Source organism: Mixophyes fleayi, chromosome 6, assembly GCF_038048845.1.
Source record: "Mixophyes fleayi isolate aMixFle1 chromosome 6, aMixFle1.hap1, whole genome shotgun sequence".
Taxonomy (NCBI): domain Eukaryota; kingdom Metazoa; phylum Chordata; class Amphibia; order Anura; family Limnodynastidae; genus Mixophyes; species Mixophyes fleayi.
The window spans coordinates 78,496,156-78,516,385 of record NC_134407.1 but is presented as its reverse complement, the minus strand read 5'-3'; the positions used below and the strand labels follow the sequence as shown (position 1 = coordinate 78,516,385).

Genomic DNA, 20,230 nt, shown 5'->3' with positions numbered 1-20,230 from the left:
AACTGTATTCTAGTAAATGATGCAAGTTGTTGAATGTATTTTTTCCTGTTAGTTATGATTGAGGGAAGAAATACCTAATTACACTTTTTAAGGGTGAAGTATCAGGGAAAGGTGAAACTCTGCACGTACCCCAAGCTATATGAAAATTATGATTTTTGTATTTAGCTTTCTGGAACTTGGGTGGGATAGAGAATTAAACCAGAGGACGGACATAAGATACAATTTGGTCAGATAAACTGAAAAGGATTTTTATCAGAATATTTCCGGTGGTGGTGTTATTACCATAATTATTTATGTATATGCTTTAAGTTCTTTTTGTTCAGTGTCATATTATTGACATACCTTAAGTCTTGCAGTGGAGTAACTGGTTTCAGTCTCTACAAACTTGACTGACTCAGTTTTCCCTGTATTTACTTGAGAAGGAAGCCTGTATTGCATTGCTACAACCTCCTTCCACATTTTCCGGCCTCCCTAGTAAGGAAAGACATAAGAGTGATAATGTAAGAGATGTAAAATCTATAGACACTCTCAGGAAGGTTTCAACTTCAGCTGTGGGATGACTTGTCTGTTCCAGGGTTACAACCACGGTCTCCCTGCCCATAGGCAGAAACTTTACAGATCAACCACTGGTTCTTCTGGATTTTTATTGCATTTGTGTTCCCCCTGTGGCCTATCAAGGGAGTTACCAGCTTATTTAAACCCCTCAATCTGATGCTGCCCTTGCCTGAGCAACAAGTTGTCCTGCTATGCAAAAAAAAAAGTTACAGACTTCATAATGGCCTTTGGTCCTTCTGCAGCACAATACAAGTCCCCTTGCAAGGTCCAGTTGCAAAAAAGCAAAATGGCCATCAGACCCTATGCTCAAAGATGCCAGTTGTAATTTTCAAAGGCACAAAGGGTCATCTTACTATGCTCGTCTTTACCACAAATTTTCCCACAGTGGGGTCTCAGCCAAAGCTGTTCACCACATGTAAACGTTAAGAGATAACTCCAATCACTCCATCAGGTTTTCCAATGTCTGCCGAGGTGCTGCCATGCATTCCACACTCCTGCTGGCAGTACACTCTGCAACACTTTGCTTGTATGAGCTTTGGCACGGGCAAGGAGAATATAGCAGTTGTGACCTGCCAAGTCGTCCTTAGGTAACATTCAGTGATAAATTCCACTCAACATGTGTAGTTAGACTTTAAGATGAAACAAATCTATTTCAGTGGACTTCTAGGCTTACTTATAGCTCTTTGTGCATCAATGAATACATTTGGATGGTTAATTGGAAGTGAGCTAACATTGTATACCTTAGTTGGGCTTCCCAAATGATGATTAAAGCAGAAATCAAATATTTATAAATATATATACACCTGGATATTGTAATGTAAATTAATTATGCAGTTTTTTCAGGCAATTTACTGCAGGTTGGAGTTACTTGTTTGAAACAGTTTAAACTTGTTTCTGGGTGGTGTGGCTTGGTAGCCATACTGGACGGCTACATTTCTTTGCAGCTTCGGGCATTTCTTCTCATAAAGCCCTTTTTTCGGACCCACACTATCAAACTCTGCAACCAGACTGGTCCCCGATTCCCCCAGCACAGAGTGCCAGCATTTGAGCCCGGCAGGACCGGAGTCTGAATGCAGCAGATCGTCAGAAAGCATTGAGGCCTGAGTGGTGCCGGAAGCCAAGGACTTGCCTACCCGTTCCCGACCCCAACCACCAACATGGGACCTTCGCTGCCCAAACCACCTATGGTGCTGCACATTCACCCACTACACACCGGTGGATCGTCAAGTGCCCCTGGGAATACCGACCGAAGTGATCTGTGGAGCACTTCAGCCCCTGGGGTGGGAGGTCACTGCAACAGGTACCGCTCCTTTTCTGCCCGGTGACTACTACCCCCACTGAGCTGGCAGCACCAGAGTGTGTCTGATCTCTCACCTCCCCCTTAACATCACCACTAGGTGGCTAAGAAGTGCTACTCTACCTACTGCTGTAAACTCAGTACAGTCACTTGGAAACATTCTTGCTCAAGAATCAAAATATTGATGTGGTCAGGTGCCAACTGTAATCCAAAACGCTCAGTGTCCTACAGGGAATTCTGCATTTGATCCCAACCGTACTGGAAAAGGTGTTGTCTTGGTAACTGAATATAACAGCGTATAGGCCCACCCGCTACCACACTACAGGCCTCGATATTGTGCACCTCTAGTGGCGACCAGCATTCTAATGGAAGTCTTTTGAACTTACATGTAAGTCACCCCTCCCGTGTGGCACACTAAGCAACAGATCGTTAGTCAGGGTCTATCTCCAGACCCTGCAGGTCCAACCCACTGAGTAGTCAGCCATAGCTCCTAAAAAGTTCAAGCCTTGGCAAACTGGTTTTTATATATACATGTATTGTTACTTTGTATATTGTAGAGAATAGCAACTGGTGAATTAATAAACCTTCCTACCGTTAGCTTTTTTTGGGAGAATTCAGGGTTTCTGCCTCACGGGTTACAGAGTCTATACCTGCACTGTTACAGTAATTCCTAATGTAAAATGGTAATTTCAGAAATTAATGTAAACTCAACTAGATTGCAGGTCTAACAATATATTTATTAAATGGTTGCAGAGAGAAAATTGTAGTCAGTCAAGCAATAAATAACAAAAATAAATGCTATCCAGTCACACACTTGCAAATGCAGACTTTGGGCCTGATTCATTAAGGAAAGTAATTAAAAAAAGGAGCAAGTTTTCTGCTCGACAAAACCATGTTACAATGCTAATTAGTTTATTATTTTGCATATAAGTTAAATACTGACTGATTATTCATGTAGCAAACAAATACTTGATAGCTTTATTCTTACACTGAAATTTAAAGTTGATCCATGACATGCCTTACCGCAACTATAAATCCACCATCATATTTTAAATTTAGCTCCCCCTCCAATGGAACATGGGTTTGCCAAGGTGCAAAGCTACTGAATCAGGCCCTTTGTGCCTATTGAGCCAGCATCCAAAAAAGTCAGCACCAAGCGACAGGAGAAGAGAAGTCAGGAACAGTCTGGGTCAAATACACAGGAATCAGCCACAGTATAAACGGGAACACTGGAGTAAAGGTATAGAGCCTAATAATATGCACAGAGCAGGTTTAAATAGCTGAGCTGATGAATAGGGCGGGTCACAAGTCGGAACATATTATCATAGTTTCAGAGCTGCTCTTAAAAGGCTATGCTCCTTCTGTTGTACAGTGTAGGATTCTGGCACAGGGTTCTGCGTCTAGAGCAGAGGGAAGAGTAGAGGGAGCATGCCGAAAAGCAGGTTTGAAAAAGTAAAAGCCAGATTCTGATGGGTGACATAAAATGTAACACAATGCTATATACGTGGCAAATGAGATAATTTTCATGGCAGTTTTTATAGCTGACAAATTATTCCACAATTTCCCTGACATGTGTGCTATAATGGACACATACAATATTAAAAATGTAGAGTTCCGGAATTATCTAGGAACATTATACAAGTATTTGTGAGCAGTACAAAATGTTTTTTTTGTTTTGTTTTTAAAACTAGATGGATATGCCTTTGGTCTGTTGTGTATATGTTTATGATACTTGATGTGTTTTATCTGCCATTTGAACTGTGGTTGTTTGTATATACTTTTTTCTTTGGAAACTTTAATAAAAATCTTTTTTGAGTTAAAAAAAACCCCAAACTAGATAAATATATAATAGAGATGAAAAAGGATACATTTCACAGGAAACTACAGATGTTGAAATACCCGCTGAATGCTTTTTGCCAAGAACATTGACCCAGAAGCTGACATTGTAGTGCCACAATTTACCTGGAGCTATTGGCAGATTGGTCCAGAAGATATTATATCTTCTGAACTGCAGGTCTTATGGTGGTTTTTGCAGAATTTTACATTGTGCCCCTGCAATTTATTTAAACAATTTGTTACCTCCTTCTTGGTTCATAACTTTTTGCAGTAACTTTTTGATTTACAAAGAAATCAGATGTTTGTCATTGTCGGGATCTCCCTAATAAGCATAAAAACAAATGTTTCAGCTCCTATATTGTATCCCTCAATCCTTAGCTTACATACAAAGTAGAAAAAAGCAATACTCTTTGCTATAGTTCACAGTAGCTAACATTGATATTTCAGCTATCACTCTTCCACTTCAGAATAAAAAAGAATTTATTTGGTTCCTATAGCATGTCATTATATCTCCATTTAAATGCACACATAAGCGAACACTGGTAGATTTTAAAAAGTAACAAAACCCTACCGCTGTAACATGTGATTGTGCTTCTTCTCCCTTAAGGGACTGGGCGGGTGTATGGGGGGTCAGGTACTTGTAGAAACATTAATGTGGGCTCCAGTAAATGATTATATACCAGTGCTAGACACGTAATACAGGAAATGTTACATATAATATAAATTGTTATTAGTGAGTCACAAACCATCAGAGGTATAGGAGAATATGTTAATTTTCTCTCATCCATTAATGTTGTTCTCCTATTGTTACTGTGCTTTAATGTATCATTACTGGAACATTGTAAGAGGACTTTATTTAACACCCATGACTGCTGTATACTTTTATTGTATAGTTTCAAATACTTGAAAACAATGAAGAGAGTTAGGGAGAGGATCAAGTCACTAGAACTCAGGAAAGCACTTCTAAGAAAATAAATTTGCTGTGCAACTTAGTCATTGCATGAAGGGCATGTGCTGAGACAGAATACCTAACAACAAACAGCCCTCATCGGTTGCATAAGGTTTTCTGCTCCACAAAGCTAGATATTCTGAAACAATAAAGAGCGTTAACAAGAGTATTCAGACATTAGATTGTAAGCTCTCCCTCCTCTTGTGTCCACCAGTTTCTCCACTTGTATACATGTGCCCAAAGTCCCAAGCTCAGGCTCTTATGTCCCATACATAGTAACTTGTCTCATGCTCGTTCTCTGTTTATCCTGTTAGCCAGTTTTCTCATGATCTTAAGTGTTGCCATATCCCACCTTGATATTCTCCATGGCTGCACTTTACCATGTAACCTGTACTCTGTTAACCCCTGTATTAAGGTATATGGTACTTGTCATGGTATATTATGCCTTGCTAATTGCTTAATGGTGTATTATGTCATTTTATATTATTTGTCTGGTTTTCCCTTTTCGGACCACCTTCTGTACATCGTTGAAGAACTCTTGTGGCACCATATAAATTAACAATAATAATACAGTTATGGGCAAGTTTTGAGAATGACACAAACAAAGTCTGCTGCCTCAGTTTTTATAATGGCAATTTGCATATACTCCAGAATGTCATGAAGAGTGATCAGATGAATTGCAAATAATTTCAAAGTTCCTCTTTGCCATCACAATGAACTTTATCCCAAAAACAACATTTCCACTGCACTTCAGCTCTGCCACAAAAGGACCAGCTGACATCAGGTCAGTGGTTCTCGTTAACACAGGTGAGAGTGTTGAAGAGGACAAGGCTGGAGATCACTCTGTCATGCTGATTGAGTTAGAATAACAGACTGGAAGCTTTAAAAGAAGGGTGGTACTTGAAATCATTGTTCTTCTTCTGTTAACCATGGTTACCTGCAAGGAAACGTGCAGTCATCATTGCTTTGCACAAAAAGGGCTTCACAGGCAAGGATATTGCTGCTAGTAAGATTGCATCTAAATCAACCATTTATCAGATCATCAAAAACTTCAAGGAGAGAGGTTCAAAAGTTGTGAAGAAGGCTTCAGGGCGCACAAGAACGTCCAGCAAGCGCCAGGACCATCACATAAAGTTGGTTCAGCTGCGGCATCGGTGCACCACCAGTGCAGAGCTTGCTCAGGAATGGCAGCAGGCAGGTGTGAGTGCATCTGCACGCACAGTGAGGCGAAGACTTTTGGAGCATGGCCACTTCTCTCCAGGAAAAACATCAGGAACAGACTGATATTCTGCAAAAGGTACAGGGATTGGACTGCTGAGAACTGGGTTAAAGTCATTTTCTCTGATGAATCCCCTTTCAGATTGTTTTTTGGCATCTGGATAAACGCTTGTCCGGAGAACGAAAGGTGAGCGCTACCATCAGACCTATGTTATGCCAACAGTAAAGCATCCTGAGACCATTCATGTGTGGGGTTGCTTCTCAGCCAAGGGAGTCGGCTCACTCACAATGTTGCAGAAGAACACAACCATGAATAAAGAATAGTACCAAAACATCCTCCAAGAGCATCTTCTCCCAACCATCCAAGAACAGTTGGGTGATAAACAATGCCTTTTCCAGCATGATGGAGCACCTTGCCATAAGGCAAAAGTGATAACTAAGTGGCCTGTGGATCAAAACATCGAAATTTTGGGTCCATAGCTAGGAAACTCCCCAGACCTTAATCCCATTGAAAACTTGTGGTCAATCCTCAAGAGGCGGGTGGACAAACAAAAACCCACAAATTCTGACAAACTCCAAGCATTGATTAGGCAAGAACGGGCGGCCATCAGTCAGTTTGTGGCCCAGAAGTTGATTGACAGCATGCTAGGACGAATTGCAGAGGTCTTCAAAAAGAAGGGTCAACACTGCAAATATTGACTCTTTGCTTAAACTTAATGTAATTGTCAATAAAAGCATTTGACACTTATGAAATGCTTGTAATTTTACTTCAGTATATCATAGCAACATCTGACAAAAAGGTCTAAAGCAGCAATCATTGTGAAAACCAAAATTAGTGTAATTCTCAAAACTTTTGGCCAAGACTGTATTTAATGATGAAAGCGTCAGAAATAGAAATTTTAAGAAAATGCTGCTGTAAGACTGATATTCCTCTCTCACCACTTCACATCTACTTCACCACTTTGCAAATCCCTACACTGTCTCCCTGTGTCCCTGTGTCCTCTATAATCCAATTCAAATTACTTACCCCTACAAAGCCCTCAACAACACTATCCCTGCATACATCTCAAATCTCATATTAAAATATTCTCCCTCACGGCCTCTTAGATCTACCTCTTACCTGCGCCTTGTCTCATCTCTGGTAACCACCACTCACTTGCACCTACAAGACTTCTCCCGTGCTGCTCCACACTTATGGAATTCCTTACCACGCCCAATCTGGATTTCCCACTGCCTTCAAATCTTTAGACATTCTCTAGAACCCATCTCTTTTTTTAAAGCTTACCTTATCCCTGATGATACTATACACACTAATGCACACTCACAATTGTCTTAATCTCAAATGTAAGCCACACTCGCTCCTCGTTTCAGCTGTCCCCTCTTCCACTTGTAAGCTCTCTAATGAGTAGGGTCCTTCATATCCTTTGTTTTCATGTCTGTATTTATTTTGTCTGCCTTATATGTCCTTGTTTTATGTATGTTCTTGATTTATGTATGTCCTTGTTTTATTACTACAGTTACAATTAGGACTGCGCTCTTTCTAATGTTCCAAGAGCTGCAGTAACCAAGGGTATCCCTCCCTTTATTAGTTCAAATTCGAAATTGTTGGCTTGATATTGTTGGCTTAGTAATAATAACCGGATATTGTAATTAACATACGCATGTAAATTTATTGTTTGGTTTGCTCTGTTGAATAAATCCCAAATAACACATTAAAACATGTAAAAACTATAGTACACCCAAGATCCCTGCTGGTTATGAGCTTTATAACCAATAACATTATAATAGGGGAATTATACACCCAAAAAATAAAATGTCACTTAAAACAATCACATAACCATTACACATATAGAAATGATTATAAATATCAAAATCGTAAATTCTAATAAATGGGCAGGTTAAAACACAATATCACACATAGAAATTAATAGGTACTAACATTACATTTTTTAGTTATTACTATTGAACCAACAATATCACATATTAATAGTACCATTTTGACTAAAAATATTGAAACAATGAGCGCATAACTACTATCATTTCGAATGTCCTTGTTTTGTGTATGTCCTGTATTCCCTACTGTATGGCGCTGCGGAACACTGTGGCGCCTTACAAATATACGATCATAATAAAATACATTTGCTTGGCAGCCCTTTTAGTCAATACTGTACTCCAATACTTCCAGGATTCCGGTGGACATTTCTTGTTTTTTCAGTTTACATTCCTGAACTATTAATTGATTCAAAAAGACTGTGAAGTCCTAAGAAAGGTATATAGAGCCTGTGGGGGAAATTCAATTAGCCGTGAGGTGCTGCTGGACATCACCTCAATGTCTGACTGTGCACATTGCCAGATAATACGGTACAGAAGCCTCCACTCTCTTTCCCTCGCATCTCTGTGGGGGCGCAAGGGAAAATGAGTAGAGATTTGAGTAAAACTCTGACACTATGTGTTTTTACAGACTGTTCCGGAGACACATCACATCACCTTGTGGCCAAATTAATTCCCCTCTTTATTTAGGTGGGAATTCTGTCTTCCTGCTGAAGGGTATCATGCTTTAAAAACTGGATACAACATTGACTGCCATGCTGATTTATATGCATCCTTGACTTAAAGGACATCTTTGCATAGTCTTACTTAGGGACACCCACCATACACCTTATACTTTTACCAACTTTGCACTGGCCAAAGAGGAGAGCACTTTCGGGGAGGGAGAAGCAAACTCCATCTTAGTATGTATATAGTGAATTCGACTCCTGAATCAACAGAAGCTGTGTTTACTGTTCCACCCTGTCTAGATGCTTGAATTGCTACAGCAGTTTGGTTCTGATCACTCTTTTCTCTCCCTGCTGTAATAATGTAGGTTCGAATGGAAATCCCATTGAAGTGGTACATTGTGGTGGCTTTAAATAGCAGACATTGTCCAAAGGTTGTTGACACTTGAACTTATAGGGCCTGATTCATTAAGGAAAGTAAAGCAAAATAAATGATTAACTTTGCACCTTGGCAAAACCATGTTGTATTGGAGGGGGAGGCAAATTTAAAATGTGATGGCAGATTTATAGTTGGGGTAAGGCATGTCCTAGATCAATTTTAAATTTCAGTGTACAAATAAAGCTATCAAGTATTTGTGTGCTACATGAAAAAACAGTCAGTATTTATCTTATGTGCAAAATAATAAACTAATTTGCACCCCTTGCATTGTAACATGGTGTTGTCCAAGAGAAAACTTACTAATTGTTTTGCCTTACTTTCCTTAATGAATCAGGCCCATATTGTCTACCTTGTATGTCCCTGTTTTATATATACTTTGTTTTCCCCAGTATCTGACACTGTGGAGCATATGTGGCACCTTACAAATCAAGAACATTATTAATAATAATAATAATAAAAGGTGAGAACCCTTTAAAGATGAAAACTTCCTCTACATTCCTCCATATTGTAAAAATAAACTGCAGTTCCTGTAATGTTTTAATTTGTGTTAATCTTTACAAAGACATTAGAGTTTTCCCTACTAATCTGAAGGTCTGGATTTGTGTAAAGGACAAATTGGCCCAGGCAACAAGCTGTCTCCTATAAAATCGTTTTACAACATTTCTATCATATTATTTTTTGATTCACCATCTGTTGTAATGTTTGAATGTACAATGTCTGCCCTGCTCTGTGGAGGGCAGGTGTGTTGAGGTGAATGTCAGCGTTAAAAGTACTTCTTTTTTTTAAGATGTGTTTGACTTGAATCAGATCACCTATTGTAATCATTCTTCATTTCCAGCACACCAATTGTGAAGACAGCAGGCATAGACCAACCTGTACTTGTCCAGTATTAACAGTGGCACATGGTATTTAATGAGACAAGTGTGCTGATCCTAATAACCTGGGAGATTAGAGTTTAAACCAGGTACTGATTGGACAAAGCCCTGTTGTCTGGCAGAAGACCCATGGTAGCACTAGCAGGGTTGAGTTCTTCCTAATCGGGATATTCCTGGACATAGAGTCCCTACAGTTCTGCTATTTTGTGAGGATAGGGATGTTGTTTAAATGTAACATTTGTGTGAAAATGGCCTCTTATACATTTGTAATGAGATTTTTCTCCAGTTCCTGTTTTTTTCTTCATTATAATTGATGGTGTTCAATAAAAACATTGCTTGGGGTGATATAAATACTCTGAATACATCCATGAGCCATAAAATGAAGTCACAAATAATAAGATAGATTAAAATACAAACAAGCTAATAGTTCCTTGGAATAGCTTTCTGGTGCATGGTAGTATAAATTAAACAAGTGAATGATGTGCCTTCTTTGCGATCACACCCAAGTGCATCTGCAGTGCTTATGCATGTCTTGTCAATGGTAGAATTGGCTGTTTATGTATATATTTAATTAGAGGCCCTCAGCATCTTTCTTGGAACACATCTAAAAATAGTTCAGAAAAGGATAAGAGGGGCATACAAAAGATGGATTCAAACTATAGTTGGGAGTCCGTGCTTCCCTATTAGTGTAATAATCAGTATGCTGCCAGTGGGAAAATGAAGGGAGAGTGGTCCCAAACCCCAGATGAATATTCATAGAATGTAATCCCAGGCACAGTATAGATGTGTAACGAGAGTAACAGGAGTGTGGACTGATGTGTGATAGAGGTTTCAGCAATGTATATGCAAATGGTGACAAAAACCAGTGGGATGTAAACTGAATAAATCCAATGGAATATGTAAATAATCAAGCGTTGTAATAAAAGCAAAAACATTAATATCAGTGCACTGATGACACAAAACAAACAATGTAGATAGCTTGCAATTATCACCAAAAGCTGATGATCAAAATCCTATGAGCTCAAATGATTCCAATCATAATAAAAGTAAAATAAAAACAGTTTGGTGATGGACAATGCCTTTTCCAGCATGATGGAGCACCTTGCCATAAGGCAAAAGTGATAACTAAGTGACACTGGGATCAAAACATCGCAATTTTGGGTCCATGGCTAGGAAACTCCCCAGATTTTAATCCCATTGAGAACGTGTGGTCAATCCTCAAGAGGCGAGTGGACAAACAAAAACCCACAAATTCTGACAAACTCCAAGCATTGATTAGGCAAGAATGGGCGGCCATCAGTCAGTATGTGGCCCTGAAGTTGATTGACAGCATGCCAGGACGAATTGCAGAGGTCTTCAAAAAGAAGGGTCAACACTGCAAATATTGACTCTTTGCATAAACGTAATGTAATTGTCAATAAAAGCCTTTGACACTTATGAAATACTTGTAATTTTACTTCAGTATACCATAGCAACATCTGACAAAAAGGTCTAAAAAACACTGAAGCGGCAAACGTTGTGAAAACCAAAATTTGTGTAATTCTCAAAACTTTTGGCCATGACTATATTTATCATTATAATGATAAAAGCTTCAGAAATATAAATTTTAAGAAAATGCTGCTGACTGAGTATCCTCTCTTACCACTTCACATCTACTTCACCACTTTGCTGTACTCCATTACTTCCAGGATTCCAGTGCCCATTTCTTGTTTTTTCAGTTTACTCTTCTCAACTATTAATTGATTCAAAAAGACTGTGAAGGGCTAAGAATGGTAAATAGAGCCTGTGGGGGGAATTCAATTAGCCGTGAGGTGCTGCTGGACATCACCTCAATGTCCGGCTGCACACAAAGCAAACAATGTAGATAGCTTGCAATTGTCACCAAAAGCTTATGACCAAAATACTAAGATAAGCTCAAATGATTCCAATGGTAACGAAAGTCCAAAAAGGTGGACCCTATAAAGATAATCCAGGTTTATGACAAATTGAACATTGAAACAAGGATGGACATTTATTATACACACGGGATCGTGTGCATTAAATTCATTCACTAACTTTAGCCTCATTCAATTTTTTTGGACTATATTGGCATATAGGAACCTTATAGACGTCTACTATCATTTGTCATAAACCTGGATTATCTTTATAGGGGCCACTGTGCCCTTTTTGGACTTTCGTTATCATTGGAATCATTTCAGTTCATCTTCGTATTTTGATCATCATCTTTTGGTGATAATTGCAAGCTATCTACATTACATTGGTTGTTTTGTGTCATCAGTGCACTGATATTACTGTATTTGCTTTTATTACAACGTTTGATTATTTACATATTCTATTGGATTTATTTAGTTTACACCCACTGTTTTTTGTCACCATTTGCTTATACATTACTGACACCTCTATCACACATCAGTCCACAATCCTGTGACTCTCGTTACACATCTATACTGTGCCTGGGATTATATTGTACAAGCAAAGGAAAGATGGACTTTTCCTTAGATAATGCAAGCCATAAAGAACGGAATAGGAGGTATTTAGAAATAGTTACATATTGAGTAATTGGGCAAAAGTTGTATGTTTCCAATTTAAAATTGAATACAGATAATAATTCCTGAAAGATGAAAGTTTTAGTTGAGAATGGGCAACAGGTTGGAGGGATGAAAATGTGGATGGAGTGGAGGGGAGGCACCCAGAGATAGAACGAGGAAGGGAATGGAGAGCTTTAACATTACAGTGGTGTTTACTGCTATTTTCCTAACTACATAAGGTAGTAGACCATCCAGTGGATCCATCGATCTTCACTATTTGACTTGAAAAGATAAATATTACTTTACCTCCTTTCATATTGGGGCACCCTAAGAGATACTGTTTGTTTTCTTTAAATTTATTTCTAACACATCTTGTTTGCTTTGTGATCTAAATTACCAATTCAGCATCTCTCTGTAATGTTTATTTTATGCTCCTCTCTGTCTACATTCTGTGAGTTAGAGTAATGAAGATGTAACTCCTGTCTAGATAAAGCAGTGATTATAGATGGAGTCATTAGTTAAATTAACAGTGACAAGCGCAGTGCTTCAAAGTACAACCAGCTGTAACAAATTCCTTATTGCTCTTAATACTGGAAGCTAAAGGCATACAATACCTTATACAATATCCATGACCAGAACAGAGTTGTGCATTTCAGTTTAAGATATCTGGATAAGCCAAATAACAATGTAACTCCTTCCCACATAAAACTATCTCCCTGGAGTTTTAAAACATGTAGGTCAGAAACCTGGGAAAAACATAACTGCCCAAAAATACAATTCCAGTGTTTCTGTCACTATCATCATCATCAGATATTTATATAGCGCCACTAATTCCGCAGCGCTGTACAGAGAACTCATTCACATCAGTTCCTGCTCCATTGAAGCTTACAGTCTAAATTCCCTAACACACACACACACACACACACACACACACACAGACAGAGACTAGGGTCAATTTTGATAACAGTAAATTAGCCTAGAACAGGGGTTGGCAACCCTTTTCTATCAGAGTGGCGGCTAACATCTAGTCAAGCCCAGGTGTGCCAGTTGGGTGTGTATATGTGTGTGTGTGTATATATATATATATATATATATATATATATATATACACAAGTTAACCCGTGCATGATACTCATGCATTCTAGTCAAATCAAGCTACTTAAGGTGTTAAAAAGGTTCTTGTCATGCATTTGGGCCATAGCCCAGGCCTCCTCAGGGGAAGACATTACTTCCCGACGTAAGCGCCCTTTTTTAACGTGGTTTTGTCCACAGGTCACCACCTCATCATTCTTCTCCATCACCTCATCCTTCATTTTCATCGCCACATCTAGCCAGATGTCTATCCAGACACAGGGATCTCTCTCAGCGGTCCTGAGTATCACACTCCTCTCACTCTGTCACCCCCGGCAACCACCAACCACTCCCCACTGTCAACCCCGGCAACCACCAACCACTCCCAACTGTCACTTCTCCTTCAAGAAATATATATATATATATATATATATATATATATTTTAAATCTTTCTAAACACTTTTAACAATTAACAAATTAAATTAACAAATTAAAAACATTTTAGTATACCAAATTTCAGCCCTTTCTGAATTTTTTTCCCCACACACACTAAGAATTTAGTAGGTCAGTGTATAACTCCGCCCAGCAGGTGGCGCTGCAGCTTGGTTTTATTTTTTCCACACACAGACAGACTAACACACGCCACTAAGCATTTATATTATAGATATATATATATATATATACACACATACATATACATGCATACATACATACAGGGCTGCCTAGAGAAATTCATGGCCCCAGTATAGCAACTTCATGGCCCCTCCTCCCCCTTATAGTTAAGCATGGCAAAAAAAAACGGTGTGCCGCCGCTCTGTGGCGGTGCAACATTTTTTTTACCATGCAAGTGGTCGTACAATTGGGGGCGTGGCAGTGCATCATTGGGGCCATGTCTAGCAGGTGAAAAGCACCAGGCCACCCTCTTACAGAAAAATTCATTACTCACACACTGTTTTGCTGATAGCAGGAAATGCTAAATAAGTCTTCAGTCTGAGTGCCCAACACTTGAATACACAATAGAAACGCGTCAGCGATTGAGGTCTGTGATTTCATCTCACTAAACCAACTATCATCTCACCAACACGGAGACATGGAGACTTTGTCTCTAATATAGTCGGCTTGAACTTTGATCTCTTTTGGAACTGTGGATATATTGATACAATAACTTGCAATTTTGGCTTGATACTGTTTCAACTAAAGCCCCATTTGACGGGCGCGATTCAGCGCAAAGGAACAAGTTTTTCTACAACCTGATCCACTACCGCTGACGAGCGGTAAACATCTGAACCCTGATTTGGGTGTGCCGACTATAACATTCACCAACTAGTGAATATAGTGAGTTTCTAAATCCCTGTATTTCCATTTACTTTGAATCCCTCCGGAGGGTTGAAGACGACGAATGGTAAGGAAAATACTGCTGAATTTGAATTGCGGTTTTTCCAAAGAATTTAACATATGTTGTTGAGAAGGTGCTGAATATCTCGGTTGGATTTGAATTGCTCCTTACTATAATAAGTGTTACGGAGCATATCCTGACTGTGTCTACATAGCTGATTACCATATATTGGAAGTATTAGACACAACATAAAGTGAAAGAGAGTCTCGTGATTACTATTGATCGATTTGTTACATGGAATATATACATGCTTTCTCCATAAGAGCTCTTGATCAACATTATTCATTTAAGAAGTACGGTCAATATATTGGACTTCCTTTACCTAGCCCCTCTGGGTTTTTTAGGTTTTTACCATTTTTACAACTGATTTTTATTTTGTATCAAGGTACCTCTCAATGGCCAGCTATACAGGTTTATAATTGATAATATATTTATTATTTATTAGATTATTTTGTCTGTGATTAAACATTTATTCATGTGATACTATTCAATTGGTTTCTTATTGCGATGGGAGGATCCTCTAGGTTCTTGTATTGAGTTATACCAACACAAATTCTCCGCAGCGCAATCTGTCCTGTTTGTCTTTGGTGTATATACATTCGTGTATTTCTGTGGTTGCTGTGCAATAAACCACGACAGTGCAGTAGTGGAGATTGGTGTTATCCCTTTTCTGTATATATTTCTATAGACAAACATTATCTCTTAAAGAGATCCCCCCAAAAAAAAAAACCCTTATCGGTGGGATTCCTCCGCCTACATAGTGTGCGCCATTAACCCTTTATGGGATTATTTTTAATTACTCACACATGCCCCCTTGCTCAGCAGCTTTGCTCACATATGTCCCCTCTGCCCACATGCTTTAATCACACGTGCCTCCCTCTGCCCATATGCTTTAATCAAGCTTGCCCCCCCCCTCTGCCCAGCACCTTTAGTCACAAATGCCCCCTCTCCAGCACACCTTCTTCTTACCTTATTCTCCACTGCATAGCATGGGAAGATGTCCAGCAGCCCACCGAGTACCATGTGACCACTGCAGTCACATGACCTGGTGTCTGAAGGTACCTGAGCTGAAGAGGATTTAGCCACTACCAATCCCTCCTACACCCAATAAAAAAAAAAAAAAAAAAAAGTACTTTTAAAATAAAAATTTTTTTTTTCAAAGATAGGTCTCCAGTGGGGACACGGGCCACCAAGCAGGCCCGGGCAATTTGTAGCCACTCCCTCCCCTCTCGGCTATATATATATATATATATATATATACATAAAATTATGTCTGAGGCTAATATATTAACAGTAAGGGACCAGCACAGTAGTGCCCCAGTTCACATCATACCTCATAATTGTGTCCCCAATTCATCTTATGCCTCATAGTTGTGCCCACAATTCATATCATGCCACATAGTTGTGCCCACAATTCATACTTTGCCTCAGTTGCCCCCAGAAATACATAGTATGCCACAGTTGCCCCCAGAAACATAGAATGCCACAGTTGCTCCAAGAAATTCATAGTATGCCACAGTTGCCCCCAGAAATTCATAGTATGCCACAGTTGCCCCCAGTACATTTTGTGGCACAGTAATGCCCCCAATATCTTTTATGCCACAGTAATGCCCCCAATTCTCTTCATATTTTAAAGTGCCTCCAAATATTTTTTGTATACAGAAAAAATGCCCCCAATGACTGTTATGGCCTCAGAAATGCATAAAAAATCATTTTAGGCCACTAATAAATGAATTAAAAATTATATAATTGTATACTTACTTTTTCCAGGCGTGATCCAGTCCGCAACGGTGCTTGGGAGGAACTGCGCAGCTGACACCTAACTGCGCAGCAGTTCAGCTCTTTTCCGGCTGTCATTTAGCATGGTCGGACGGAGTGCCAGGACTCAGGAGGCTGCGTGTCAGTTGCCGACCCCTTGCCTAGAAGTATGTTTTTGGCATGTGGGAGTAAACCCGGAGAAAACCCACGCAAACTATATGTACTACACCAGACTAAAGGAGCCCAAAAAGCTCAAACACCAAACCAGAATTTACAGGATACAGAAGTTGGAGCGATAAAACATGATACTGAGCTACATTCAAATATAGTCAGTGTGTTTATTACTTTACCTGCCTCCCCAAGATGTAAGAGTAAATGTGTGTCAGCCAGGCACAGGGTAGAAGATAATATTCATTGGAGAAGGAATGTATACTGTCCGTGCTTATTAATATATCTGCATATTTGTTCAAGTTCAATAAATTTCCATTGATTTGCCACACTCTAGTGGTCCAGTCCTAATATCTCCTGCTATCCATCTGCTTTCTTATCCAGTCTCTTGCCACATTTTCACATTTCAATTGCAGAGATAGATAAGTGTATCTTTGTGTGTTCTCACGTGCACTTTCTTTCCTCTCACCTGCACCACGATGTCTCCCTCTCTTACACCGAACATGCTTCCTATTCATCTCCAGTAACCACTCATGGTCACCACTGTCTTCACAAGGACAATCTGAGGAAGCACATAGTAGAGACCAGGCATTGGGAATTTACTAATTAAGCCACTGTATAAGGAACTCGACTGACAGCCGAGTAATCTTACTATATGAAGAGCACAAGTCTGGTCTGGTCTGGTCTGGTTTAGGAAACCACTTGGGGTATGGGCATGTACATGCCATTTCCTATGTGTAACACCATAGTTTCCGTTAATGCCATTGACTTAGTATATCCACTCTTCCTTGTGCAAGATTGTCGGCATGTAACGACCATAATTTGATACTTGCCACACTGCCATATATATGAACCCACAAATGCATTTGTGCAACATAATGGCTGCTTTTGGGGAATGAGCAAATCCCTCTGTTGAAGTGCGGAGCAAGATGCGCCGTAAAGATAAGATCCACAACAACAACAACAACAATGTCTGATGAAAGTCAATATTTAAATGAAGTAGGAAGGATAGAGATTCCATAAATTTAAAGGTGTGGCTAACTTTACAGGACACAACTGTTTTTTCAGGCCAACAAATGAGCCTGAAAAATCCACCACAAAACAAGAAATGCAAGTTCAGATCTTAACTAGAAATAAAATAATCATGTGGAATTTATACAGAACTACAAAATAACCCAATGCATTAAAATACACGCAGTACATATATTTGTTGTATTAAATAAAAGGTATCCCTGATGTCACCCACTTAAGTAATTCTATTATGGCAGAAAGAGGGTAAAAGAGTAATATAAAGTAGGCAGCATTGGGTGATGATATTTTCAGTTCTCTGGATCAAAATTTGCATGTTCGGTTTCCTAAGTTTCTATCATATTCCACAAAACCCAGAGCAGCTAAATATGGTAATAGACGCCTATGTGTTCTCATACATCTATGCACAATTACACAGATAAAGATGCATTACACAGTGGCTCAGTGGTTAGCATTGCTGCCTCATAGCTCTGATGTCTGGGTTTGATTCACACCATGGCCCTGTGTGGAGTTTGTATGTTCTCATTGTGTTTACGTGGCTATCCTCTGGGTGCTCCAGTTTCCTCCCACTCAGTCCCCAAAAAAATAAATAGTGATGGTAATAATGGTAAGTTAATTAGCTTCCAACAAAAAATGACGTGTGTGTGCGCGCATGGTAGGGAATCTAGTCTGTAAGTTCCAATGGGACACTGACTGATGTAAATGATTCCATAGACTAGCACTTAAGTGCACCCAAGATGGTTGCCTCACCATCTACACCAATGTAAAGCACTTTGAGTCCTATCAGGAGAAGAGTGTCATATAAATAAAGAATTATTATTCTAGATTTTAAAAAGTAAAAGATGTGGAATTCCTGCTGAAGCTAATATTTTAAACATGATGAAGCATCTTCAAATGTAATTCACTTCAATATATTGTCCCAATTTTCTTGCTTACTAACTTGGAGTTGTTTTGTTATTTTTATTGTAGGCTGATATACGATCAAGGGAATTCTGCACTAGAACTACCAGCGAAAACAAGACTCAACCTGCTCAGCCTCCTGACTGCTCTTCTTAAATTAAAGCTGACCTGTCATAATGTCCTCTAGCTTTGTTTTTGTCTTAACTCCCTCATTCCTTGTGCACTAAGCAAAAAAACGAGCATTTTATCTACCACTCTATGCTCTTCAGGGCAGACTTGCATAGCAGTATAATTGTGGTGTGAAGTTGTGGAGAGAACACACAGGATAAAAGGCTCTCTACTGTGTGAACAGGGTTCAGGACAAACACAGATTTTAATAAAGTAAGAAAACGCATATATATATATGTATTTAATTAGATGTATTTCAATTATATTTTCCATTCAGTTTTAGTTTCAGTTGCATTGGGCTGTCCACATATACAATTGCTGTCATGAGTCCTTTAGGAAAATCTTACTTGACAGTTTTTCTATGGCTTATCATATTGAACTGCCGAAAACTAAGTGAAAGAGAAAAGCATGAGAGAATGGTTTTAAAATGGATGTCGTTGACAGTGGGGTTTTTTTTTTTTATCATAATGAATAACTGCTTGGATCTGTTTTTAAGAAAAAACAATAAACCCTGAAATTTTACAATTTTTAGATAAACCATGATGGTAAACTTGCCACATTGTTCAGTGTTATTTATTTCAACTTTTCAGTTTTTCTCTTAAAATATAGTACTGTTAAGCTTTATTAGGTCTTTGTCATACAGGTAAGGGGACATCAGGAATGCATTTTTTACGTGTGTCATTTTTCTGTGTTTCAGTAGTCATTACATTAGTTAAAATGTGCCTTGAAATGTGTTTTTCTGCAAAAGTGGTATATCCCATGTAATACAGTGGGGTGGGCAGGGGGGTATTTGCTCCTCTATGTGATTCCCTACCATGCGAACGCACACGTAGAAGACTACCTTGGGGGAGGCATTGGTCACTGTGCCACCTTCATTTTTATTCCTTTAAAATATGCGTATCTAGCAAAATGAAAACAAATGCCCAGCCTGTCCTAGATACAGTAATCTGAACAGCTGGCCGTGACTGGTGTTACCTTAGTTAATTAACAATGAATACACATTTTCTGCCACCACGAAGGATTTATTATGGTGTCCTTTCTTTCACCAGAACCACTTATTAATGATTCACACTTCATTCACATACATATGTAGCATGAACCTGCTTGGGCTTCGTAAGTTCACAAAGAATCAATTAGAGTACGCTAGATAAAATATATTTAATCTGAAAAATGTTTCCAAGGCTTATTTACAAAATGGTAATAAATAGACATACAATAGGTTGCACAAATGAGTGTCAGAAAATAAAATAGGAAATAAAACCAGAATCCCTACTTACAAGTTAAGGAATTGGTGTGTGAGGAATACACATTGAGAAGAATGACACATTTCAGTCGTGGTAGACCCTCCTCAAAGAAATGGACAATTTGATGTCCAAGGCAGAAGATTTTTAAACCCTTCTTACAGGCTCTTCACCCCCACCTTAGGAATTTACACTTTCAATTAAGTCAGATTGATTCCCAAAATTACAGAGCTTTCCAAAGTAAATTAACTATCATTAAGATATATGTTTGGACACCTCAGAGTGAGTAGAGGTAATCAGAGGGGA

At 39.0% G+C, this 20,230-nt stretch overlaps 1 protein-coding gene across 3 annotated transcripts in view; it reads left to right on the top strand.

The window, feature by feature from the left end:
* The window catches only part of ENDOV (endonuclease V), an 88,564-nt gene extending 69,327 nt beyond the window's left edge, over positions 1 to 19,237 (top strand). For 2 of the 3 annotated variants that reach the window (XM_075216918.1, XM_075216917.1), the window contains exon 8: positions 18,585 to 19,237. In XM_075216918.1, coding sequence (XP_075073019.1) covers positions 18,585 to 18,671 — 87 coding nt within the window. In that variant the 3' untranslated portion in view covers positions 18,672 to 19,237. Of the gene's footprint in view, positions 1 to 9,178; positions 9,269 to 18,584 lie in introns of those variants that run through there. The other variant, XM_075216919.1, reaches the window with a different exon arrangement.
* Positions 19,238 to 20,230: the final 993 nt, after the last annotated feature.